The 27,612-nt window shown below is 38.8% G+C and overlaps 1 protein-coding gene and 1 long non-coding RNA gene across 3 annotated transcripts in view; one reads left to right on the plus strand and one right to left on the minus strand.

Moving 5' to 3' along the window:
* Positions 1-27,612, plus strand: part of Mib1 (MIB E3 ubiquitin protein ligase 1) — a 112,954-nt gene that overhangs the window by 50,594 nt on the left and 34,748 nt on the right. For both annotated transcript variants that reach the window (XM_028876695.2, XM_037196951.1), the window contains exons 10-12: positions 6,796-6,903; positions 14,428-14,625; positions 17,339-17,490. In XM_028876695.2, coding sequence (XP_028732528.1) covers positions 6,796-6,903; positions 14,428-14,625; positions 17,339-17,490 — 458 coding nt within the window. The remainder of the gene's footprint in view (positions 1-6,795; positions 6,904-14,427; positions 14,626-17,338; positions 17,491-27,612) is intronic.
* LOC119086240 lies at positions 11,087-26,884 on the minus strand. Its single transcript, XR_005089463.1, has 3 exons — positions 26,004-26,884; positions 24,737-24,928; positions 11,087-11,811 (listed from the first exon to the last, which is right to left on the minus strand). It is a non-coding gene; the product is annotated as an uncharacterized LOC119086240 (long non-coding RNA).

Consider the following 27,612-nt stretch of genomic DNA (forward strand, 5'->3'; position numbering starts at 1 on the left):
TGTGTGTGTGTGTGTATGTATAGCTTTTACTTTTTTTTTAGATTTTTAGTTTTTCGGTTCTGTCAGGAATTGTCACTGGGATACATTGTAGCTTGCTTTGGGCTCTTTGGATGTTTTTCTATTCCCGTAATACATGAAGTTTGCATGTCTTTCTGTATTTATCTATCCTCTTCAGTTTCTTTCCTCAGTAGTTTAGAATTTCATTGTAGAAATATTTGACCTCTTTGGTCAAATTTATTCTTATTTGTTTTTTGAGTACCAGTTGTAACTGGGATTGAAGTTTCCTATTTCAGATGGTTTGCTATTGAGATATGTCAGTGCTGCTAATGCTCGTGTCTTGGAATTTGTTGGTGACATTTATTAACTCAAGTGGTGTTTTGGTGAATTTTTTAGAGCTGGCCCTCTATCCTTCTGTCTTTCCCTTCCTTTTCTCTCTCTGTACTTAATATTCTTTCCTTCTCCCTGCCTTGGGTTTTTCAGACAGAATCTTGCTGTGTAGCCCTGCCTGGTCTCCTGCTTCAGGCTCTTCTGATTCTGGGATAACAGACATGTGCCACTTAGTCTGCTTTTCTGGTTTTCTGTATAGAAATCATGTCACCTACAAACAGTGACAGTTTGGCCTCCTCTTCCAGGTTAGATGCCCTTTGTTTTTTCTCTTGTTTGATTGCTCTATGACTACCAGTGCCAGGTTGAATACATGCATGGTCAAAGTGGCCATTCTTGCCTTGTTTCAAATCTGGCAACTTTCCCTCATTTAGCCTATTAGGTGCTGTTAATCAAGTACTTTTCTGCATTCATTGAGATGTTCATGTTATTTCTCTGTCCTTCATTTGTTGAGTGGTATGATCATGTTTATTGATTGTAGATGTTGAAGTGCTTTTGCATTTTTTGCTTGAAAGTACACATGATTGTGATGAATAATCTTTCAAAGAATTTTTACATTTGTGTTCATCAAAGGTACTTGGCTCTAGTTTTGTTTTGGATGTGTCCTTGTCTAGTTTTCGTATCAAGATAATGCTTGCTTGATAGACTTTGGAATAATAATAGAAGAGAACTGGCATTAGTTCTTCCTTGAGAGTTGCAGTTGAATGAAGTATGTCTTTGGGACGTTGCTATTGATTCCTTCTTCCATGTAACTTTTTATCCAAGTTTTCTATTTTGTGACGATTCAGTGTTGATAGGATGTATGTATCCATGAATTTGTTCATTGTGGACATATGGCTGTATATAATCATCTCAATGAATCTTTGGTTTTCCATGCTCTTGGTTGTAATGTTTGTTTTTCATCTCCAGTTTTGTCTGAGTATTCCCCTTTTCTTTAGTCAAGCTTATGATTTGTCTTTTTTTTTTTTTATTTTGTCAAAGAACAGCTCTTTGTTTTCTTGATTTCATTTTCAATTTTTAGTTTTATTTATTTCCATTCTGATCCTTTCCTTTGGTGGTTCTGGTATTCAAACCCATGGCCTTGCACATGCTGACCTGCTCTCCAGCACACACTCTGGTCTTCATTATTTCCTTCTTCTACAGATTTTGGAGTTGGTGTGTTGGTATTTTTGTACTTACTTGGGAGCACAAAGTTAGCTTGTGTGGTGGTTAATCTGGATTATTGACTTAATTGAATTGAGGTACACCTAGGAGATTGGTGAATTGTGTGTGTGTGTGTGTTGTGTGTGTGTGTGTGTGTGTGTGTGTGTGTGTGTTTCCAGAAAAAAATAAGGTGGGGGTGGGGAGGAAAGGGCTGTTCTTCAGTGTGGGCAACACAATCCAATAGACTGGGGGTCCAGATGAAATAAAAGAGGGGAGGCTAGCCCAGTACAGGCATTTTCTATTTCTCTCTCTCTCTCCCCTCCCCTTCTCTCCTGGGGTGTTGTGATGTGAGTTGTTCTGCCCCTTCACACACACCTTTCCATGATGGTCTGAAACTATAAACCCTCCCCAGAAATGTATATTAAAAGAATCATACTTTCCTTAAGTTGTTATTCTCAGGTATTTGTCACAGCAAGGAAAAGCCTTAATAACTAACATAGCTCTTTATTTGAATCTTCATTCATGGTTCTGAGCATTGGGATGCAGGACCTTACCTGTGCTAGGCAAGTGCTAAAGTACTAAACTGTATCCTCAGCCCTTGGGGTCTTTTGAAAGTACATAGTATTTTTATGTACTTGTAGAAACGTTATACATTCATACAATGTATTTTTATCACCACCCTCCTTCAGCTCTTCCTACTGCCATCAACCCCATCTCTCTCAACTTCATGCCTTCTTTAAAAGAAAATGTTATTAATAACTTTGAGGTCAAGTAGTTCTGCTCATATATATGCATGACATGGGTGTGGTGCCATCTCTGATGTAGATAACCTACCAGTGGCCATGTTCCTAAAGAACAGTGACCCTCTCTGTCAGCAGCTATCAACTGCCTATCAACTAACTCCTTTTGGGGTGGGGCCTTGGGCCCCTTTCTCACCCCTGCTGGAATCCTGACTGCTTGATCTTGTGCTAACTGTAGTTGCTGCAGGTTGATATGTACAACAGCTATGCCCTGTCTAGAAGTCAGGTGTACAGCTCTCCTCCCCATTCTCTAGCTGGCACATCCTTTCCACCCTCTCTTCTTTGATGTTCCTTGAGTCTTGGATTGGGGAAGGTTGATAGAGATGACCCTCCCACAGCTGAGCACTCACTCTTACTTATATTCAGCACATTGACCAGTTGCGAATCTACATGAACCATACCTAAAGGAAACAATAAGCTTCTCTGAGCAAACCTGAGGTCAGCACAAACTATGAGTATGAACATTAAAATTTAGAGAAGAGTTTGATAGCAAAATCTTGTAGTAAAACAGAAGGTTCCCTGTTGTTTTGCATTCAGTTCAGTGGTTGCACCTTAAGGAACTGCTGTCCCAGCTGGTGGTTACAGCTCCACAGGTACCAGCAGCGGCAGGGCAGCAGCCAAGTGGGAATTCTGTTCCCTCAGGCACTATCTTGGCTGCTAAAGGAAACTTTATCTAAATTTCTATCCTTCTGTAGAACTCAGGATTCAAAGGTTGAGGTGAAATTCTGCTCGCTCAGAGAAGTTGAATAGCAAGGAGTTAACTGTGTCTCCTGGGGAAAAAAAGAGGGCCATTCTTCTGCTCAGCCTCCATTAAACAACCCTCTCTACACTTAGTTCTTCCTTACCATTTCCTGTTGCTGACTGAGGCCCCAGGTTAATTTTATTTAATTACACAAATGTTAACAGTCTTTACATTATTATACATTATTAACAAAAGCAGCAGAAACAATTGTAACACACCTTTACACAGTTAGAGTAATATTCCACAACAATTCCCCTTAGGCTATGATCCAGCCACAACTTTTTTTTTTTACAGTGCCAAGCATGAGATCTTTCCTAGCCAATTAGAATGCAGTCGGTTCCTCTCATAAGAGTCACGCCACTGCTGCACCAGGCAGGTTAGTGTTGTAGCACTGTTGTGCCTACACCAGTATAGAAAAAGAAAGAAAGAAAGTAGGCTTGGAAATTACATACTGTAGAAATCAGCAATTTACACATAAATAATGGATCAAGGAGAAGTAAAGCAAACTTAAAAGCTCTTGAAACAACAATGTAAATACAGCATAATCAGAAGTCTGGACGAGGACAAAAGCACTACTGCAGCAGAGTGTACAACAGTGGAAGCAGAACGGAGGGGCACCTTCCCAGGCAGGCCAGCTGTCTCGTGGGCAGGGCCCATTGCTGGGCAAGGCCACTCGAGGCTTTGCTCCCCAGCAGCCTGTGGAGAGATTGATTATCTGTGTCTTGCAGCCAAAGTGTGTGGTGTCTTCATCAGGAGGATCTTACCAGGATCTTCATCCAGGATGGGTGGGCATCTCTTGGCTTATTGAGGCGGACCTTACTGTATAGTTCTGACCGGCTGGCTCTGAACTCTGTGTAGTCCAAGCAGGCCTCCAGCTTGTATTTCTCCTGTCTCTACCTCCTGAGCACTGGGATTACAGGCATGAACCACCATGTCTGGCTTTGCTGCTGTTTTGTTTTGGTAGGTCTGTAGACTGAACCCAGAGCCTTACATGTTCTGGGCAAGTGCTCTGCTACTGAGTTTATAATTCCAGTTTTTGCCTTTTTCATATAGGTGATTGTGACAGGCTTGCTGAGTAGTGCTTTTGTCCTAGTCCACAGATTTTTGGCTGTATTTACATTTTTGTTTCAAGAGCTTTTAAATTTGCTTTAACTTAACTTGATCTAGTATTTATGCATAAATTGCTGATTTCTGCAAATACTGTATAGTTTCTAAACCTACCAAACCTAGTTTTTTTTTTTTTAACCATACTGTGGTCAGAAAAAAAGAAAAACAGCTCAATATAATTTATTCTAAAGATTTTGTTGAAATTTGTGTTGTAGACTAATCATATAATGTATCTGAGAGAGTGTTCTGTGTGCTGTTAAGAAAAAATGTTTATTCTGCAGTATTTGGATAAAATACTGTATAGATTTCTTTTAGTTTCTCTGTAGTTTAAAGTGTGATTTATCTGCTTTTCCTTTGATTTTTGTCTGGCTGATCTTTCTGTCTGATGATGAAAGTGAAATGTTAAATTCTTGCTAGGGTTTTTATTGTTAGGATTTCTATTGCTGCAATGAAACACCATGACTAAAAAGCAAAGTTGGGGAGGAAAGAATTGGCTCACACTTCTACATCACTATTCATCATCAAAGGAGGTCAGGACAGGAACCTGGAGTCAGGAGCTGATGCAGAGGCCAAGGAGGGGAGCTGCTTACTAGCTTGTTCCTCATGTCTTGCTCAGCCTGCTTTCTTATAGAACCCAGGACCACCAGCCCTGGGATGGCATCATCTACAGTAGGCTGAGCCCTCCCACAATAAATCACTAATTTGGAAAATGCCCTACAGGCTTGCATATAACCCCATTTTTCTGGAAGCATTTTCCTCCTCCTCCTCCTCCTCTCTTCTTTTTTAGATTTATTTATTATGTATACATTGTTCCGCCTGCATATATGGCTGTAGGCCAGAAGAGGGCACCACATCTCATTATGGATGGTTGTGAGCCACCATGTGGTTGCTGGGTATTGAACTCAGGACCTTGGAAGAACAGCCAGTACTCTTAACCGCTGAGCCATCTCTCCAGCCCTGGAAGCATTTTCTTAATTGAAGTTCCCTTCTCTCAGATGACTTTAGCTTGTGTCAGGTTGACATAAAACTATCCAACACACTGTGTTGATCTATTGAGTATTTTCTATTAAAAATAGAAATTGAATCTATTGACTATTTGGATGAATCTCTAGTCCTGGATTTCTTTCTTTCTTTTCTTTGGTTTTTCAAGACAGGGTTTTTCTGTGTAGCTTTGGAACTCACAGAGATCTGTAGACCAGGCTGACCTTGAACTCACAGAGATCCGCCTGCCTCTGCCTCCCAAGTGCTGGGATTGAAGGTGTGCGCCACCACCACCCGGCTGCCCTGGATTTCTTGACCATGGTCCTTCTATGTACTCCACTGCTCTTCAGCTTGTCATGGAGCTCAGGCTTGCCTCAAACTTCTTGCTTCCCTTTACTACTTTGAATTTAAAGTCTATATTATCTGATACAAGTAGGGTGATTACTACTTTCTTTCATTTCCATTTACATGGATTATCTTATTTCATGCCTTATTTTGAGTTTCTCTGTGTATCATTAGAGGTAGAATTAGTTTCTTGTAAGCAAAATATAGTTGGGTCTTGCCTTTTTATTTTTTTCCTTAAAATTATAATCTGCTTGGCCAGCCAAGTCTATTTTTAAAAAAAAAATAAAATTTTTTTAAAGATTTTATTTATTTATTATATATACAGTGTTCTGCTTGCATGCCAGAATGGGGCACCAGATCTCATTATAGATGGTTGTGAGCTACCATGTGGTTGATGTGAATTGAACTCAGGACCTCTGGAAGAGTAGTCAGTGCTCTTAACCTCTAAGCCATCTCTCCAGCCCCTTAAAGTTACTTTTAACAATGTCATCTGTACTAAAAATTTGAAGCAAAATTTTTGTTTTACTTCTGTCAAAAGTACATTTGAGCATAGTCATTTGAGGTCATACAGAAAATGCATGTCAGGAAACTTACACTATACATTTATTTTTGTGATATATTAGTAATTGCTGTTATTTTCTTTTCAAAGACGTAGTTGATTCTTTTGTTTTCTAGACTGTCACATGCCTTCTGAGTAATGCAGTCAAGTCTAGACCTATGTTGTGTCTATCTGATCATTTCTATTCAGGCTATATATTGTAGCTTAAGTTTTATTTGCAGTTCATTTATTCAAGCTAAGTAAACACTTTTCAAAATGGAAAAGTAAAGGGCAAGGAACTGGAAAGATGGCTGAGTCTGTAAAGAACATGTTGTTCAAGCCTGTGGACTTGGGTTTGATTCCTAGCACCTCCCTTTAAACAAGCAATAGGCTGGCATGGTGGCATACCTGTAATCACAGTACTGTGGAGGCAGAGGAAGGAAGATCCCTGGAGCTTGTTGGCCAGGTGCTCTAGGTGGTCAGTGAGCTCCAGGGTCAGTGAAAGACCCTGTTTGAAAAAGATAAGGTGGAGAGCAGTCAAGGAAGACATCCTGATCTGGACCTGTGGCCTCCACATGCATGTGTATACAGACACACGCTCTCTTTCTTTAAATAGTGTTGGTCATCTGTGTTGTGATATTTGTAGTGTTAGATTATTCTCAAAGAATCATATACTATACATGATGGAAAAATTCATATATATATGCTTATTTCTGATTTGTGACATGCCTTAACCTTTTTCCTTTCTTTTTTAGGTAAATGGGCAGTGTGCTGGCCACACAGCTATGCAAGCTGCTAGTCAAAATGGACATGTTGATATTTTGAAGTTGCTTTTGAAGCAAAATGTAGATGTAGAAGCAGAGGTATGTGAAATAAGATTGAAAATATTTTAAGTATACTTTTTCTAGAAATAATTCTATACAAGATGGAATTTCATTCTTGAAATTCAGTATTCATCTAGTGTTGTCCAGATTCAAATGAAAAATTGAGAAACGGTAGTTAAAAACTCTCTCCTCCCTCCCTCCCTCCCTCCCTCCTCCCTCCCTCCCTGTCCTTTTCTCTCCATCCTTCCCTCTCTCTCTTTTTAATGATTCCTCAACATTTTAGACATGATTTCCTTCTACCAGGGTAGAAACACTGTTGGGAGCCTTGATGGGCTTATCCACAGTTCCTATTAGAAATTTATTAAGGGGATATATACCCTTGGGATCAAGGTCTTTTTTAGCTAACACTCAGAGGTCCTATTTTCTTACAATGTAATTGTCTTTTGCTTAGCTTTATTTTATTTTGAAATATTTACAGTGCATTTTTATCCTTGCCAGTGCATATACTTAACTTTGTTATAAAAGGGCAGTAAATATTGTCATTGGAGTTCCAGGTGGAGCATATGTCTGTATATAAAGTAGGAAGGTTAGCTTGTTTTGTTAACTGTAACATTACAAACAAAACAGCAACAACAAACGAACCAACCAAACCCAAAAATGGACATCGGGATTGTATTTATTCTAGTGTAGACCAGCAGGATATGTAGTAGTTTTACCCTCCAAACTCTTCTGTCGGAGAAGTTTAAATACTTCAGTTGCTAGTCTTTCTTTCTTTCTTTCTTTCTTTCTTTCTTTCTTTCTTTCTTTCTTTCTTTCTTTCTTTCTTTCTTTCTTTCTTTCTCTCTCTTTCTCTCTCTCTCTCTCTCTCTCTCTCTCTCTCTCTCTCTCTCTCTCTCTCTCATACATTCTTAAAAAGGAAGTCTTCCTGATCTTATGTTACTTTCCTTTTTTTCTCTGATTGTCTTATTGGGCAAAAAGAGCTTATGGTATTTCACCACTAAATAGTTCGTTTGTGCTTATGTGTCTGTCAGTGTACATTTGCTGGTGCAGGTGTGTGTACACCCACGCTTGTACATGTGAGTAGAGGTATCTTTGGAGGTCAGAAGGTGACATTAGATTTCTTGGAGGTGGAATTACAGGTGGTTGTCAGTTGCCTGATGATGTAGGTACTGGGATTGAACCTGAGTCCTTTGCAAAGTAGTACATGCTCTTAATTGCTGAGCCATCTCTCCAAACCCAGGTGCTTAAACTTCAGACTAATGTTGAAGACGCCAACTGCATGACAGTTATTTTTAACCATGGTATCTGTTATGAGTGGAATATATAACTTGATTTCCATTTGCAGTAGTGTAAAAGTTGCATTTTTCTTGATGGTGAATTTAAGAACGCAGATGTGTGTTAAAAAGTTACTTTGTCAGATACGGTGGTATATAATTGTAATTTCAACCCTTGGGAGACTGAGGCAGGAGAATTGCTATGAGTCTGAGGATCTCCAGCGTTATATAGCAAGACTTTGTCTCACAAAACGAATATATAAAGCCAGCTATTTTTGTCCACACAAGAAGACTTGTTAATTTTAGTGTTTTATAGTTGGAGGGCAATTAGTTTTATTTTGTTATTGTTTTGGTTGGATTTAGGGGAATGGAGTGCAATTGAGCTGAATATCTCATTTTCAATTTAGTGACTCCAGAATCCATAGTAGTAGCAGCTAGTGAAATACTAGTTCCCCTCTGAAATCACAGAACTAAAAAACAAGAGTCTGAAACTACATTTCTTTTTCCTTAGTTTTTAAACAATAATTGTTTTTAAACAATAAGAGCCTCTGTCTGTACTGGCAACATGGGACCCTTGTGTATTTGTGTGTCTAGAGTTCTTTGTCCTGGGAGATGGCCTACAGAATAGGGGTAGCTGAGGAGTTTGGAATGACACTGACATTGCTTTCCTCAGTAAGTTTTCCCCCTGCTTAACTGAATTCAGATATAAAATAAATGGTCAGTTTACACTGTGAACGTATTGGAGCTAGAGCTGTGTGCTGTAGGATGTTTGAAAAGAGTCCTTCAGTTTAGAGACTGTCCGTTAGCTAGAACAGTGAGACTCCAGAGACTTGTGCCATCCTCCTTGTTTTATAAACCATTGCAGATTTATATAATTTGTAGAAGAGGTGTGAAAATGATATTTCTGTGTCAGATTAAATTTAATAAGAGTTTCCTGGACTCTCTGGGAAGGGTAAGATATAAGCTTTATTCAGACTTTTCAGAAAGAACTTTAGCGGGTCTTGAGGGGAAGTGATTGGGAAGCTTCTTGGTCACAGAGGCACTGTGTGATGTTTTCCCATCTGTGCTTTGTCAGAGCACTGAGTGCAGTCTTTGGTCTCTCCTGACCCTTGGTAGACTGTGGCTTTCCGGGGGAGGGAGGGGGAGAGGCTCTGCAGACACTGTCAGGGTTTTCAACCTAAGCAATCACGTGTTTACATTCTTGGACATAAGCATAGTATTTTCCCTGTTTTTCTCCATTAAATTGTTCAGAAGGTCAAAGTGGTAAAAACATAAAATTCGACATTTTGCTGCTGATGCTGTATTCGACATGGTTTTACTTAACATTTGGAGAGTGATTGCCTTTGACATCAATTCAAGAAAATTATAGTTTTGCTAATGTAGTCAGTTTTTGTAACAGTAATTAGCAAATAAAAGGATCCTTATTGTTCAAAACAAGAAAACACAAAACCCAGTTTCTCAAATGTTAGAAGAAAAACTATTTACAAATTTAATTAAAATATAAATACAACTCATAGTTCAAGATAGACACAAAATTGACCATTTTTTTTTCTTCTTCTTCCTCATAACTCATAGTAGCGGCTCTTGGCCTGGGGATAGACTCTGCATCATATTTCCTTCCTGTTTCTTTGACTAAAGGAAAGCTCAGAAGCTGTTTTGGAAAGTTGGCTTTGTCCAGGCATGGCTTACTGAGCACAGGATTGCTTTTTATTTCCTCCTTAATGTACAGACAGGTTAAGGCATTGTGGCCTGTGAGAACTTGTGTGTCCAGATGGGGCAAATTTTGGGTCTCTTCAGGGACTCAGGAGGTTTTTTTTTTCTCCTCATTGATAAAGTATAAAGATGTTGTATTATAAAAGTGGCACAAAGGAGTCAAGCCATCCAACAGAGCCCCCGTGGGAGGGGAAAGAAGTGACAGAGAAGGGGCAGATGGGTCCCTGGGGAAGAGAAAGAGCGAGACGGGAGGTGGACAAGGCCCGCCTTTTATAAGGAAACATAGCAGATGCTCACAGAGGTGCTCTTAGTGGCTGCAGCAGAGGTCTATCCTGTCGGGACCCTAAGGGCAGGCCAGTGCAGATGCCTGAATGCTGACAAAAGATAATGGAGGTTTGGATGAATGCCCTTTATTTTTAGATACAATACGAACATTCATTATTAGGAAACATAGGTTGATTTTACTAAGGTTTATGAAGACTAATTAAGTTGAGGATTAAGTAATAGGAGTGATATGAGGCTTCATCATAAGACCCCAATTTCTCCCTCCCTTCCGTCTGTCCCTCCCTCCCTCCCTCCCTCCCAGTCATGTTTGTATGTACAGCAAGTACGTACTGATTGAGTGACCTCCCCTACCCCATAAACCCAAAATTTAAATGATTTTTGCTTCTAAAATGATACTGGGCTGAGTTTCCTTGTAAAACATTCAGTTTCCTGACAGGTGGTTCTTCTGTTACAGCCCACTGGTATTGTAATGTAGCAAGGAAACTTGTTTTCATTCTTTAAAAACACAAGATTCGTTGTCTGTGATAATATTTTAAAGGATTGGAATATGGAGTAAGGAAAACAAAGCACAATTTTAACATGATACTTTGTATCATTTGTATGTATTCTAACTAAAATTTTTCAACTGGAAGAAGTAGACAGTACAGGGTTTTTGCTTCTTCTCCACCCCCCCCCCCCCCACAGGATTTCTCTGTATAGTTTTGGTGCCTGTCCTGGATCTCTCTCTGTAGACCAGGTTGGCCTCAAACTCACAGAGATCCACCTGGCTCTGACTCCAGAGTGCTGGGATTAAAGGTGTGCGCCACCACCGCCCGGCCGCTTTTTGTTTCTTAAAACAAATGTTATTAGTTGGGTTGTGGTAGTGCACACCTTTAATCCCAGCACTCAGGAGGCAGAGGCAGGTGAATCTTTGAGTTCAAGGTGAGTCAAGGCCAGCCTGGTTTATAGGAGTTCCAAGACAGCCAGAGCAACATAGAGAAACCCTGTCAAAAAAAAAAAAAGACCGCAAACAATCAAACATGTTACTTCTGTCCAATTCTGGCCTATCTTATTAATGAAAACAGCAAAACAAAACCGTAAAAGTAGAAGGGAATAGGTAAATGGTTTCAAGACTGATCATTGTAGAGTCTTTCTGTTAAATACCAAGCAGGGCTCAAATTACCACCATCCATCAAAATGGCTTTAGATGTTTGTTCCCAGAGTAATTAAGTTGCTACTAGAGACCCCTCACCCTTAAAAACTGGAACTGTTGAAGACCTGGAGTGTCAGCTATAGACAGGAGAGAGAGTGATGGAGAAGTATTGTATTTAGAGAGAAGTAAGATGCCTTGAAGAAGCCAGACTCTTGTATCTCTGAAGGTAACCTGCTGCTGTGAGACCTGTACTCACCTTTTCAAGGCCTCGCCACCTTCCCTTAGGCCCCTCTCTGAAAGGTTCACCACCACCTCTTAATACTCCTACAGTGGGGACCAGCTTCCAGCACAGGCACTTCTGTACTAATAGATCATTTCCAAACTGTGGCAGTCACAAATACAGTAGATGAACCGGTAAACAGCACAGTGTGTTCTTCAGTCACAGTGAGTCAGCTGTGCCACGGAGTGAGAGACAGCGCTGCCGATGGGCGGAGGATGAAATGGACGCAGGATGAGCGGTGGTACTGAGTCAGGCCCCGTTAGCTGGAGAAGAGAGGATAGAGTAATAGCTGTGGGTTCTGGTGGACACATGCAGGTACTCAGAGAGGAAGCAGATACAGAGGAAGCAGGTCTGTGGGGCAAGATTTTGCTGACTGTATGGGCTGTGATTTTGTTAGGCAAGCTAGGGACAGCTGCAGTAGGAACAGCTTTTAGATGGCTGAAAGGAGAGAGGGGCAGGAAAGGGGGGTTAGTGTTCAGCTTAGTCTAAGGGCCCTTCACAGAGTCTTCCTAGAGCCTATGTGGACAGCACTGAGACGGCCCGTGCTGTACGCTGATTCAGAGTAATTCAGATGAAAGCAAGAAAACTTACAGTACACTGATTTTCTAATTTAGAGGAGAAATCTAGAAACATGTCAGTGTAGTGTCCTTTTGTACGTATGTGTGTTCTGTAATCTTTAATTTTTAAAATTTTTTTCTTTTATGTCATATATCAGTGTTTAAATTTTTTAAAATGTTTTTACATAAACAAACTGTTGATAGGGGCTGCATACACATGCTTCAGTTGGTGGTTTGTGTGTGTGTGTGTGTGTTTATGTTTCCGTGTTTCCTTTTTTCCTTTCTTCCTCTTCCTTATTCTCTCCTCCCTCCCTGACTGCCTGCCTTCTTGCTTGTCTGTCTTAAGACAGAGTCTCACTCACTATATAGCCCAGGCTATCCTGGAACTCACTGTTTAATCCAGGCTGGCCTTGAAATTGTGGTCCTCTTGCCTCCTTAGTGCTGGGATTATAGTGGGTAGCCCGTGCCTGGCTTCAGTTAATAGTTTCCTAACAACCAGAAGTATAATAGATTCATATTCATAAATAATTCCTATTCTGTTTAGTTGGTGTTAGTAGATCGTTCCCTTTGTAAATGGAAAGGTAAAAATTAGAATAGAGGGGTTGAAGGTACGTCTCTGGTTAAGAGCACGCACTCCTTTTATACAGGACCTAAGTTCAGTTTCCAGCACCCATATTGAGTATCTCACATGTCTGTAACTCTAGACCCAGGGGTTAAAAAATGCCCCTGGCATCCAAGGGCACCTGTCCACATGTCCACAAACTAACACTCATACTCTCTTCTGTCTCTCTTTGTGTCCCTCTGTCTTTCTGTTTCCCCACTACACACAGAGAATTTTAAAAATTATAATAGGAAAAAGCATCCATATTGGAGGTTTGGAAAATCAATTTGTCTGTGTGTCTGTCTCTGTCAGGATGTGTGTGTACGTGTACATATGCTTGTTTTCCTGGGATGCTTGACTGTAGTGCTGCTCAGAGTATGAGGGTGAAACCTTTTATGTGGTTGCTTGCTAGTCCTTTATTCTCAGTATTGATAGGTGACAAAGACTCCTAATTTGATTCAGCTGGAAATAGTCACAATTTCTACCTTATTTCCTACCTTTTCAAGAAATGTTATTGAACCAAATTCCTACATAAATATTACCTTTGATGTCTGTTTGAAAAATAATAGACAAATACTTAAAAGAAAACTCAACAACAACAACAAAAACTATCTTGAGTTCAGTGCCTGTTTTGTATTTAATTACAGCAGTATTTACTTGGATGATTCTGGGCACCAAATGAGTTTTCAAACTCTGTAAAACTTAGGTAGTCTGCTAGGTACTGACACACAGATTGAGAGTCACTGTTTTGGAGGAATGCTTTAATAGGCTTACATTTGGAGTTGAATAAGTTGACATTTGGAGTATAGTATTCTCATGAACACAGTAGCATTATAGTTCCCTTCTCTCTGCATATCTACCTCTGCAAAGGGAATGAAGCTAATTATATGTGAATACATGTGATAGAGAATATATATGACCTTTATGGTACAGCAAAACATTTTCCCTTTATAAAGTAGTTTCTTACCTTTATGTAAAAAAAGTTAATTTCATCTCTTAGTCATAGAAATATGACTATTACATACCCTATGGCAAGCACAGTTTAAGTCCTATGAAAGAGTTCTAGAATTTTGGAAGTGTGGAATTTACTGGTTCAGTTTTCTTTCTTTCTTTCTGTTTTTTTTTTTTTATATTTTGGTGCACTATTCGGTAAGACTTTTCTGTTCTCACATATACAGAAGTGGGTTAAGTTCAGCACTGAGATGTAGCTGTGACTGCTGTAATGTCAAATTTCTACTTAATTAAGAAGACCACATTGTTTTGCATACTTTTTGTTAGCACTCAGCTGATGCTAGTGTAGTTTTCACGTAACTTAGAAGTATTGAGCTGGAAATACTAGGACTTGGGAGACTGAGGCAAGAGGGTTCAAGGCTAGCTGAGGCTCCATGGTGAGATCTTGTCTGAAAAGTTGTTATGAGCCAGGTGTGCATAGCTGTAGAGCACGTGTCTCACCTGTGTGAGACCCTAGGTTCGATCCCCTAGCACTACGATTTGAATAAGGTACTCCTAGTACCGACTTAGGTCTAGTTTAAATATGGTGTAATATAACTGGTTTGTTTTATCGTTTTTTATTGTTATGTCAATTTTGAGCTATTTTATTGGTTTCACTATTTTAATATTTTTCCACAGTTTTTCTGAAGTTAATCTGGTTCATAGTGTTTTATAGCTTCAGCTTTTCTTTCTTGACTCATTACTGATTGAACTTTCATGCTGATATTCAGGATAAAGATGGAGATCGAGCCGTTCACCATGCAGCTTTTGGAGATGAGGGTGCTGTTATCGAAGTCCTGCACCGAGGCAGCGCTGACTTGAATGCTCGTAATAAGCGTAGGCAGACACCTCTGCATATTGCTGTCAATAAAGGTCATCTTCAGGTTGTGAAGACTCTGCTGGACTTCGGCTGTCACCCCAGTCTCCAGGTAAGACTGGAAAGGAATATACTGAGCAGGCCTTGTAGAATGCTGTTAAAGGGATGGTAGTAAGTTCTGTGGTAAATTTGTTATTGTGAAGAATAGCCAAGATACAGGCTGATATAAAATAACTTACTTCATAACTATTTAAATATTTTCATTGTAGTTTAATTTATTCTGGATTCTTGGCTTAGATCTGTTTTGGAAAATATATTTTGTTGATTTACAGTAGAAAGGAAAGTAGCCTAATTTTTGAGGCAAAAATTTTACCTAAGAAATTATTTTTTTTAAAGCTCATTTAGCGACCAGATTAACTTAAACCACATATGTAAGAGAAACACAGTCTATGTCCATGATGTGCTCATTTGGTTATTAATGTCTTTTGTATACAGATAAGGTTAAAATTTAGAGTGAATACTTCACTTCATAGCAAAGTAAATAACACACAATCCTAACATATCAGTGCTTAGCTTCCTTCCTAGCCTTTCTTTATCTTGATCAGCTTTAACAAAGTAGATTTGAAATACTTATTATTCTTAAATAAAAGTGGTCCTTGAAACACTATTTGAATATGCAGAATTACTTTCCTTAAGTTGAAAACTCAATAATAATTAGAACACAGTGGGAAGAGTCATTCTGAACTTAATTAGCTTGTGGTATGAATGATCTCAGCACAGAATTCCTAGATATTAAGATGTGGCTAAAGAGTGGAGCAGTTGGAGCAGTGGCTTTAGAGGAGAGTATGAGGTGCTGTTCAGCAGTTGTTATTAGGAAGTAATTTTTCTGAAGTGGCAAGGTCTAGGATGTGGCTTTATAAGTAGGAAGCAAAATTGAAGGACGGAGGACAAACTGAGGGTGATCCGTTGAAAAAAAAAAAAAAGGAATTAGATCTACTCACCTTTCTGTCTGAAATGGGAGGCAAAGATATGTGTAGGGAATGTGAATTGGGATTGAGGTAGACAAAGCATAATTGAGACTTGTGCTTTAGAATAGCTGTTGTGGGGACCAGAAAGCAGGACAGACCAGGGACCCGTGGAAGGGTGTTCCAAGCACGTTAAGAGTTTTCCTCAAGTGAGATGCCACACATTTTTAGTGCTACCACATAGAAGGTAGGTGGTTGGATTGAATTTGGGTTAGGAATACCTTATGTGGGTGGGTGCCTGTGATTGGAAAACATTTCCTGTAAAGGGCCAGATGCTACTGTGGCTTTTCACGTGTTTTGTTTCAAGACCATACAGCTCTGCCATTATAAAATGAAGTAATCATAGCTAATACATAAGTGAATGGGCATGCCTGTATAGGTTCCAGTAAGTTTTAGTTTATAACAACAGGTGGAAAGCTGGATCTGACAATTGTGCTATTTGCTAGAGGGTAGGCTACATATAGACTTTGTAAAACTATACATTGTATAAGCTCTAAATAATTCATTTATGTAGGCAGTTGATATTGAATTAGAATTTTTTTGCTAAGTAAATTGATTAATGATAAATACCTTCAGAAAAGGTGGATTGAGGGACTGAAGAGATGGCTCAGTGAGTGAGGGCACTTCTGCAAGCAAGAGGATGTGAGTGCAGATGTTTAGCACCCACACAAAAAGCTGGGCATAGCTTCACATGCCCACACCCCAACATTGGCTTGATGGACACCGGTGGGTCCTAAAGCTCACTGGCTGGTCAGCCTCGCTGAAACAGTAAACTTGTGATTTAGTCAGAGACCCTGCCTTAAAGGAATTAAGTGGGAGAGTGGAGGAAGATGCCTGATGTCCTCCTCTGGACGCTGCTGTGGATGTGTGCGTGGGTGTGCGCGGTTGTGCACTTCCGAGTGTGCACACCGGCACTTCTGCTCGCACCACACGCACCACACCCCGTAGACAGAGAGACTGTTTTTTAAAAAGCAGATTTAGACATTACGGCTTTTGATTACATTGTTTCTACTTTCAACTATGTAGCTACTTTCCTGCCCTTTGAAAATACTTTGGTTGTTGATTCTCACAAATCTTGCATATTATAATAATATATAGGAAACTGAAGAATTGTCGATACCTGTGTAGTCAAGGCTGAAAACCACTAGCTTTAAACTCCTTGTTGTGGGGCATGAGACTGCTGCTGTACGTTGTTTTACTATTTGAGACTGGGTGTCTTGTAGCCCAGGCTGGCTTTGAACTCATATTGTAGACAATAATGACCTTGAACTTCTGCCCTCTTTGCCTTCACCTCCCAAGTGCCAGGATTACAGGTGTGTATTGTCATGGCCATTTCATGTGATGCTGGAGATAGAGCCTAGGGCTTTGTGCGTGGGAGACCAGTGCTGTCCCAAATGAGTCACATCTCCAGCCCTGCCATTTTTTTGCCTGCATTTTATATTTAATAGGGCATGAAATTGGGTGTGTTAGCACATGCCTGTAATCCCAGCACTCGGAAAGTAGAGGCAGGAGGATTAGAGTTCAACGCCATTTGCAACTATATAGAGGAAGTTTAAGGTCAGCTCAGGCTGCATTGTGGGAATCTGTCTCAGAAAACAACCACCTCCATTCCCACCTCCATCTCAACAGCAAACCAACAAGAACTCTAAGCATGATTGCTGACTGACAGTTGTTTGCTTGTTAGCGAGCCTGCTTCTTTATTTAGAAGTTCAGCGAAAGTCTTCTTCGCTGTTGATGTGGTGATCAGTGGAAGGAGAACTAATGGAAATCTCTTTAAACTTAAAAAATAAAAAATAAAAGGATTCTGAAGGTGACACCCCTCTCCATGATGCCATAAGTAAGAAGCGGGATGACATCCTGGCAGTTCTTTTGGAAGCTGGAGCAGATGTGACCATCACTAACAACAATGGGTTCAATGCCCTGCATCATGCTGCACTGAGAGGAAACCCCAGGTAAAAATGGCCTCTTTTACCGCTTTAGGTGCTGTTTAAGACTGTTTTCCTGTTGTTCCTGATGTGATGAGGACAGTTTCAGCCAATGTCAGCCTCTCAAATGATAAAGCTCTGTAGAAAATATGCCCTTATTCATCAGGTAACATGAATATCATCTAATACAAATGAGCTGGTTGAAGGAGTCACTTTACGAGAATCCTCAAGAATTACACCTGATGAATAAGTATTATGAAATGATTAGATGTCTATTGAATGTAGATATAAAATATCAGGAGTACTGACTAATATCTAAAGATTTTAATTAAATGCATTTAAGATGTTTTGCTTCTTCAACATCATTATCAAGGTATCTTCTAATCTCACATTATCCATTCACATGATATTTATGATCATTATTAATGCTGGGTTATATAGATACGTGACATCGAGGAACCCTAATCATGTTTTATTAGTGGGTGTCCTACCTGATAAAAGGGTTTGCTGGTTAAAATATGAGAGAGGCTGCCTTTGGAGAGTCATAATATTCATAAAGGATCAGTAAAACCCTCAAATGCCAACACTTAGCTTTGCTAAATGAAGTTTTCATCAACTCACTTTTTGGAACAATTTTAACCTAAGTTTCTTTATAGTTGAATAAAACCCTATATATCTTGACTAAGAAAAATACTCACTTTGACATTCAGTAATTTTATCTGTGAAGTCTTATTCTTTGTAATTCCTTAATGTGTTTGTTAAAGCTTCTTACGATGACCACATGATGGTAGTCATAGAAAACAAAAAGGTTTTTATTGTGACTGCTGTTAGGGGGTGGAATTGAAGGATCGTTGTTGTTGTTTCTTGCACTGCTGGTGATTGTACTGGACCATGCAGCTTTGAGGTGAACACTGTGCCATCAAGCTGTGGCCCTGGCCCTTTGAACAGTCTTTGAGTTTTGTGTTAATAACCCCATTTCATAGATGATGTATGTGAGAATTATATGCCTTGGCTTGGCATTCAAGCCCTTTCTTTTTCAAGGTGGCGGTTTCATTGTGTAGTTCAAGTAGGCCTGGAACTGTCACCTTCCTGCCTCAGTCTTCTGAGTGCTAGGATTATAGGCCAGTGTATATTCCTATGCCTCTATCTTCCACTAATGAAACCTTTCTGCCTGCCTTGCTCTTCAGCTACATTATCACACTGTTTTCCTTCCTAAAGTAGGCTGTCTGCTCTCTTCCTCCAGGCTCTCAAACATTTTCTTTATGAGAAATTCTTTATGCTACCTTAGTCACCTCCCCCTTCGTTTCCCTTTGCAGCTGTCTCCTTCTCTCCCCTAGAGTTCTGTTCATTCACTCGTGTTACTTACATGTGTGGCCGGCCCCTTAGTGCTGCCTGCTATGTCCATTTCTCTTAAGACTGTGGATGTTCATAGTCATTACATATGTCCTTCACATGTCCGAATAGCACACACACTCAGATATCCTTCATAGAAAAGGAACTACAAGATTTTAAAAGACACTATGAATAATTACAGGATGAATTCTATAGGAAAACTGTAGGTATTCTGATGGCGCAAGTACTTCAGATTAAATGGTCAAAAAGATTTTTGAGGAAATTTAGGCTGTAATGTTAGATCATGAAGTTTAAGATAGACTAGAAGTTTGAAGGTTTTAGAAAACAGGTCTCTTAAGTATTTTGAATTGTTTTGTTTTCATTAGATATGATCATAGTATAGTTAATAAGCTAAGCATATTGAGGAGGGGGAATGTTTTTCTTCTGTTTCTTGAATTATTGTGTAATTCTTGAGGATTCTCGTAAAGTGACTTCTTCAACCAGCTAATTTGTATTAGATGATATTCACAAAAGAAAGGAAAGGGCTGGAGAGATGGCTCTGTGGGTAAAGGTGCTTGTTGCCCGATGACATGGGAAGGAGAGAACTCACCTCTGCAAGTCATCCTTAGACCTCTACATGTCTACCGTGGCACACACACACCTGCATGCATCAGATAAATATTTAATTATATAACAAAGTGTCTTTGGTTAATGCTAGCTGAATCTTTTATTCCTTTTTCTTTATTTTTGGGCAGTTGTGACTGTTGGTTGCCATACACAGATTTTATTTGAAGACAGTAAATGGTCATTTAAACATATGTGACAATTGTAGTAGCAGGTTGGGTATTTCGAGATTTTTTTCATGTCAGATATTAAAGTTAACTCTTCTTTCTAGACTTTGGGCAATTATTCTTACCTTAGAAAAACAGATATGGCACATTACTTCCAAATGCTAAAAATTTTCCTTCTCTTTAGATAAAATATCAAATACTAACAGACTGACCGTTTTCTAGTATTTCTTGTTAACGTGGTTGCTGTCCACATTGTTTTAGCCTGTTTCTACTTTGCATTGACTGCAATTACTTAGTTAATTGATTGCATACTGGACTTCTGTTACACTTAAATTGCAACTAGTGAGTAGTTCTTTAGTTAATATAATTCTTGGATGTTTTTGAAGATTTTTTTCTTTTTAGAATATTTGTACTTCCCCCCCCATTAGTGTTTTTTTTTAAAACATCATTGTATAAGCTACTATTGTGACAAGTATTTGCTTGTAATTATTTCTACTTTTTATGATTGAAATTGTGAGAAGTTTCCAAAATTTGCATATGCACTTGTATGTATGTATGTATGTATGTAGAAATTGAGTAGGTTCTACTCCCCAGCTTGGCTTTTAGTTAATAACAGTAGTTTTTCAGCAGTACATCAGCAAAATGGTAAGAACTGGTAATTATTGGATGTGATTTTCTGAAGGAAAACTTTTATTATCTTGGTCTTCAAAATGTGCCTAGGTGCCTTATGTTTATGAAAGATATACTTTGAGATCTGGACTTGAAGGTGCCGATCAATACAGATTGTAAGTTTCAAAGCTGATCTGTAGGTTTAAGAACTTTAACTCGGAATAATACTGGTCATGTTTTCTAATATTTGGTGTGTTTGTTTTTGCTTATATGTTGGTAGTACTGTAGATTGAACCCAGGACTTTGTGCTAGGCACCCTGGAGCTACATTTCTAGCCAGATGGTTGATGTTTATAGAGATGTTCCCCCCAGAGTTTAGTTAGTCTTGTTGTTTTATCTCCATTGGATAAAATTTCAGTTGTAAATCAAGATTAAAAAATTATTTGTGTTGATAAAAATGAAAACCAGATTTATTTAGATGAGCATGCTTCCACATGATACTTAGATACCTGCCTGCAGTACCTTCATCAAGTGCCTGTTTATTAAGGAACATTAAGTCATCTCCAGTTCTACTGTAGTTACTGAGAAAACTGGGCGGATATTGGTCTCTGTCTCCTGCAGTTTCTCTCCACTGAGAGACTTGTGAAGAAAGTTCTTGTGACTGACAGAGACAGGAGAGCAGTGGCATGTTTATTAGTGAGGATTGCCAGTTGCCAGGTGAGGAACACAACACGTCTGGAGAGTTGAAAGTCTTCATAAATAATAAGTAGTAATGTTTTAGCATTTTCTTTGTTTTGAATGTTAGAAACCTTTGCTTCAGGTTCAGGATCAGAAGAATTAGACGTTTATTTAAAGTCTGTCCCTGAGACAGCATCCTGCAGCATTATGCTAACACTTGTTAAATAGTGGCAAAATTGAAGGGTAGCCCTGTTGAAGATAGTGATTCCATTTCTGGAGTGCTAAATATTATTACAGTTTTTTTTTTTTTTTTTTTTTTTAATTTAGAACAAGCATACCATGTATTGGAGAGATGGCTCAACAGTTATGAGCATATACTGCTTTCAGAGGTGTGAGTTCAGTTTCTGGCACTCATGGCAGGTACACCTGTCTGTAACTCCAGGGTGATCCGATGCCTCTGTCCTCTGTGGGCATCTCACTCTTGTGCACATGACCCCTCACAGACACATACAAATACACATGCTTTTAAGGATTATATAAATAACTCTTAAAATATGCATATCCATGTGAAACATACTAATATATTCTGATCATGTTTTTAGGTGAGTTTTGATGAATTTCTCAGATTTTCTTTCCTTTTCAGGAAGTTTATCAGGTAATAAGTAGGCATTTTCTTGTTTTCAGAAAAATGAGATGTTTAATAGTGTGATTTTTAAAATTTGCAATGTTTTTATAATAGTTTTTAAAATTTATTAAAATGAAGTTAATGCCAAAGACCATAAATGAATAACTTTATTTGAAATCCTTTTTATCACACATTTTTTCATAAAGCTTTTAATAAACATCTTTAATCACTATAGTTCTTCCAAATAAAATTGACAGTTGCTAGTTATTTTCTTTTAATTACAGTCAGAATAAATTAATAAGCAGAAATTAGTTGCCATGTAGTTCATATTCACAGATGAAATGCTGGCTGTCCTGTGGTAATCAATGCATAGCTACAGCTGGTTGAAGGGGACCAAATCCATTGAAGAGGCGATTTGGTTCCATTTTACCAGCTCTAGCAAAGCATTGCCGCTGCTAGTGTAGGCTCCAAACTGGTTAAATGCTCTTTTGTAGAAATACAACAGGACAAGCGTTAGAAGGTCCTGAACTGTTGTGCCTGTTGCTAAAAGTGAAATCCCCACTTGTAGGTGCATGTCCTGCTGTTTGCTCCTCTTGCACCTCAGAAGTTTTCTGTTAACACATTGGTGTGCATCTTCACTTAACCCCTAAATGCACATAACTAATGACGTTACAGAAGAACAGACATCATACATAATGCATTTCAGAGTAATGTTTCCAAGCTATCTCTCAGCAGGTTCTCTCTCTCTCTCCCTCCCTCCCCCTCTCCTTTCCCTCCCTCCCTCCCTCCCTTCCTCCTTTCTTTCAACAAAGAGTCTCTCTGTGTAGCCCTGGCTACTCATGTAGACCAGGTTGGCCTCAGATAGATATCCACATGCTTTGCCTCCTGAAGTTGTGTGCCACCACATCCAGCCTGCAAACCAGGTTTCTAAGTAATTAAACTAGAAGTTGAGAAAGAGTCCTTTTAGCTACATATTTATTTCTGCACTGCTATTTTAGTGTGATTGCTGAGGACTAAGCAAGTTGTTGGCACAAATGGCAGGATATGAGTGGCCTTAAGAAAATACCTCTGCCCTTTAGTTTATAAATAGATCACACATGTCTTCAATGTCATTCTTTGTTTTTGCTTATGTTGGCATAATAACCTTGGGTCATAATTTAACCTCCTTAAAGATTTATTTCCTTAACTAAATTCTGTGCTACTTTGAGTATAGATTGTTTAGTTCTTATTATAGGATTAGTGATACATTGACATGTGGTAGTTAGCTATAATCCATGAATTTTGAGTATTAAAATATATCACATGATACTTTTAAAAGCAGCACTTAAGTACTTATAATAGGGTTCTGCTGTAGATTTCCTGTCTGAGGAGGATATCTTCTGAAACATATTCATAAGATAAAAGTCTGATAAATGATAGTTTGTAAAATAAAAATGCTGAGTGAAATACCACATTTATTGTCTTAAACTAACCCGCAAAAAGGACAACATAGGCTCAGACACTCTGCAAATAGTTGCAAATTGTATTCTGCTTCTGTTCGTTGTTAAGTAGTATTCTGCTGGTGAAATTAATGTAATTTTAATTCTTTCCATCATTTTTCCTAATAGTGAAACAGATCTTCAATGGCCTGAACAAGTGCTGAAGATAGCACCAGGCTGGTTCTATCTTTAGTAGTTACATGGCAGTCGTTCAGCAGGTCCAGTTGCTCAAGAGTGCTTTTGGATGGTGGAGTTTCATGTACTGGCCATATCAGGGCAAGGAGAGGCCATGAGAAAAAATAGAATAGTACAGCGTTTGATAATGTCAGCATCTGTCATCCCTGTCAGGGAGACAGTTGAACTGTTTGGGTTACAGCAGTGTCAGCAGATGCCCAGAGTCTCACATGTACTCCCTTCAAAAGGAACACCTGATCTAAATGCTGGACGTGACATTTCAGAGTGATAGAAAACATGCCCAGATATGTTAGCTAAACTTGGAAGCAACAAAATCAGTTTTCAATTTTACTTTACAAATGAATAGCCAGCATTTTCTAAGGATTGTGCTAGAAATTCCTAATTGCTGAAATATTTTTTTAAAGAATTATTGGGTGGATTGAGAAGGGGAGGCTGGGGAGGAAGGAAGAGGAGGATCTTTGATTGGTGTATAAAATGAATGAAAAAATTGTCTTAATAAAAAAAATTATTAAAACCTTCCAGAGCTGTGGAATAACTAATACAGTTGTTCGTAATTTATTATGAGCAGAATAATACCCTTTGACATAAGCAAGGATGATGCAGACGTTAGATTACTTGATAGTTTGTCACCAGTGTAGCCTGTTGACGTTGAGTTGTGGCCCAGCATTTTGTCATTTTTATCCTCCTCTCTCATGCTCTAAGTAGTCACAGCATTTAAAGTGGAGATTGGTTAAGAGCTGCCAGTGATTTCATTTGTACAGTATAATTTTACTTAAAAGATAGCCTTTAAAAATTAGTTTTCTATAGTGTCAGAAATGAAAATATAAAACTTGAAAATTTGCCTTAGAAAGTCCTCTGATTTTAATAGGTGATCATTTTACCACATGTGAAGAAGAGCTATTAAAATGTGAGTAAAATCACATTTCTAATGTGATTTTTGTTGCCTTATTTTTCTCATTAGATCTGTTGGTCCTGATTTGATTAATGTAATACACTTAAATAAAGATCAAATTATGAAGGCAGAAAATGATTGATCTGTGTCGCACTGTTTTGTGCTGGCAATACTGTTTTTTCTGTAGTAGTCAAATTTTAGTCATGTGAGTATGTCATGTGAGTATGCAAACTAGGTAGAATGTAGAATTAAAGCATAAATTGAGATCCACTTCTGTGGAACTTTTGAGTATAATGTCAGGGATATTAGTTTGCACTTGCAAAAATAGCTGGTACTTTTGGAATGGGGATGTTAGTAGCGGTCGATGGCCATTTACTTGACAGTAGGTTAATTCATCGTATGAAGGTCATCCTTCTGGAGAGAGTTGCTCCTTCTTGATGGCCAATTACCTACCCAAAATACATACTTCTTTACATTCCATAGCAGTGTATGTTCATATGGGTACATAAAGAAGTATGTGCTCTGAGTAGGCACTACCAGCCGTTTGCTGTGAAACCTTGAAGCAGCCCATTTCCCCCATTGGTTAGTGGATCATTCTGATTACGGATATGGAATGGTGATTGATCACCTGCAGAAATTAGCTTATCAGAGATCGAGTCTTACAACAGATTTACCTGATCTCACTGTGCACTCGGTGTTCTTTGTTCTTGGTGTACATAAGCACTGGGTACTTTGTCCTACTTGGTTCTGTTCAGGAGATGCAAAGAGTCAGTGGAGTCCCAAGTGCATTCAGAAATGCTAGTGCTGATTGCTGTTGTCTCAGTCACAGGCCCTTTTCCTTTTTCTTCATAATTTGCTTTTAGATCCTATAAACAGATGACAATTAGTTTTGTTTAAATTATTTTTATTAATGAGATACTTTTACTTAAGACTTTTTGGAAGGAACAAATTATACTAGAATTGGCTTTAGAGTTGATGCAGGGCTTGAAAATTGGGTCATTTTATTGCGTGAGTGAATGAGTGTTCATAAATGGTAATTTTCAAGTTAACAAATAAAAACTCACTGTCATTTGGTAAGTTCTTTGTTGTTCTTTTGCTGTTAGTTCTTTACCTGAATTTTGTGCTTCTGTTTGCATTGAATGCAAATTCAGATAGATATGCAAATATTTGACTTGTGTGAGATTACTGTTTAAAATTGGCTTTTAATACAAAGGAAAATTACTAAAACAGTTTTTTCAAAGTCTCCATAAAAGAGCAAAAGCACTTTAGTCTATGAGACTCTAGGTTTTACCTTGAGTATTCAGCACCAAAAAAAAAAAAAAAAAAAAAAAGTGAATGGTCTTTAATCATTATGACATTTAAAAAGTTAATTTGAAAGGAGACCTTGAGAAAATTTGAGATTTGGGAAAGTATAGAAAAGGAAGTACTGGGGGAATTGGAGCTAGTAGAATTTCTACAGCTTGTGAAAAATGCTGGTGCAGCTGCCGGGATGGGCAGCAGCGAGCAGTGCAGCTGAGAATTGCAGCATGCACCTTCGTACACATTTCTGTGGCCTGAATAGTAAACAAGAGGAGACATTATAACCTGCTAGGTCCCTGGAGAACTAAATCTTGAAGTAGCTTTTAAAAGCTATCATACCTGGAGGCATTGATGCCGATTTCCCGGAGAAGTGAGAACAAGTGAAACAATTGTTTATCTAAAACATTAAAGGCTTAAATCTTTAGTAATGTAATGTCAGTGGTGAACTGTATATTTTTTAAGTTATCTGGCATACTATTTGAACAATGGCATTTTAAAAACTAAATTGTCAATTTGAGCTTTGAAATTAGCCTGTGCCCAGATATAAGTTAATTTAACAATAAGAATATATGTCAGTTAATACTAGATAAGCATGCAGAAAGTCCAAAGCGTCCTTACAATTCAGCCCTTGTGCGTGGTTACCTGCGAGCTTAAAGTCCTACATCATTTGCAGGGGGGAGAGAGATAATGACCTAAAGAGTCATGCCGCAGCCATACCAGGGTTGTTCCCTCACTTTATCTGCTGATTCAGCACTTCTTTTTATGAGCTGGGTGAAGTAGGACACAGAACCTCACCTATTAAGATAAATTTGAAAGACAAGTAAATAAACAAAAATTAGATAATCTTCTTTTCTCTACTGCCCTTCCTCAGCACACACATACACACACAGACACATTCATGTGGGCATGCGCATACATACATACACGCACACTAGAATTGTATCAACGTTGGTCATACAATTTAGAATGTAATATATCAATTATTGCATAGATAGGTAGAGAAAGTTAACTAATGGGGGAAGGTTGCTACAATGGCAAAGAAAATGTACCTAGTTTTTTGCTTTTGGTTTTTTTTTTTGTTGTTGTTAGATGAAATGATTCACAAGAGGGGAGAAGTTGCAGAGGAAGTTAAAGATAGATTAAAAACAAAAACAAAACTGCAAACAAAACCCCCGAACACACCTGGCTCCCCCAAGTAGCTATAAACATTCACCCTGTTTCCTTGGCCACCAGAGTACATTGGGTTCTTCTGCCGCCTCAGGAAATAGTCTGCATCTTTCTTGCTTTGAGATTCTTTTGGGGGAACGGGAGTTTGAATTTCCAGGGTTAATGGTAGATCTGGAGTGAAGCTACCTTGTCATATCCAGAGGTCAAGTCTGCAAGCGAGGTCAGCACTTCACATGGTCACCACAGAGGCCAACTTATATTCTTCCTCAGTAACCACAGCCTAGGCTGTCAGAGCTTTATAGGCAGCTAAGCATTTGAAACATGCACCCCAGGCAGACAGGCTCTCTGTGCCTCTCTCTTCCCTGACCATATTTAGTCAACCATAGCAAAAAATAGTCTCTCAGCTGTTGATTGTCGATCTGAGAGCTGAGGAAGCTTCTATCTTGCTTTCTGCCTATTGATTGTTCTTCCTGTGGTCTAAACACCGCTTTGCCATTTGTCCTGCCTGTTTTTAAGAACTGCCAAATAAAGCAGTGTCTCATGTTTCCACTTACATTTCCCAGATGCTCCCCGAGCTTGTGCTGAGGCTAGGAAAACCTCATGCGGCTGTCACTATACTTAGAAGCACTGCAGAGGAAAAGGGAAAGGGAGACCCACAAAATTGACCCTGGCTAGTAGCAAGACAGACTTCAGGCAGATCTGGAGGATGTAAAATCCCTCTGCTGCCAAAGTATTTCATAATGTGACTGTTTTTGTTGGTTAAGAAATGTTTTGTACAGTAATGGATTACACAACTGTTGGCCTATAGGGGTTTTGAACAGTTATATTTAGGGCTAGTTATTTCTGTAGATGTTTTAAAAACATCATACATAGTACTTGAATGGAAAACAGAAGTGGTAAGTAGAAGTGATTTGAGATAAGATCATTAAGAAAAGAGTAACATGTAAGGAATCATTTGAAATGTACTTAGAACTCTCAGTTCAGTGTCTAGTTTGGTCACTGTTGTAGTGCTTAGTGAAAACAGGGCAGGAATGCCTTTGAGTAATTCTGTGCTTTGAACAATGTATGTACAAGTCCAAAGATG

This window comes from Peromyscus leucopus, chromosome 19 (genome assembly GCF_004664715.2).
Source record: "Peromyscus leucopus breed LL Stock chromosome 19, UCI_PerLeu_2.1, whole genome shotgun sequence".
In the NCBI taxonomy this organism is placed as follows: Eukaryota; Metazoa; Chordata; class Mammalia; order Rodentia; family Cricetidae; genus Peromyscus; species Peromyscus leucopus.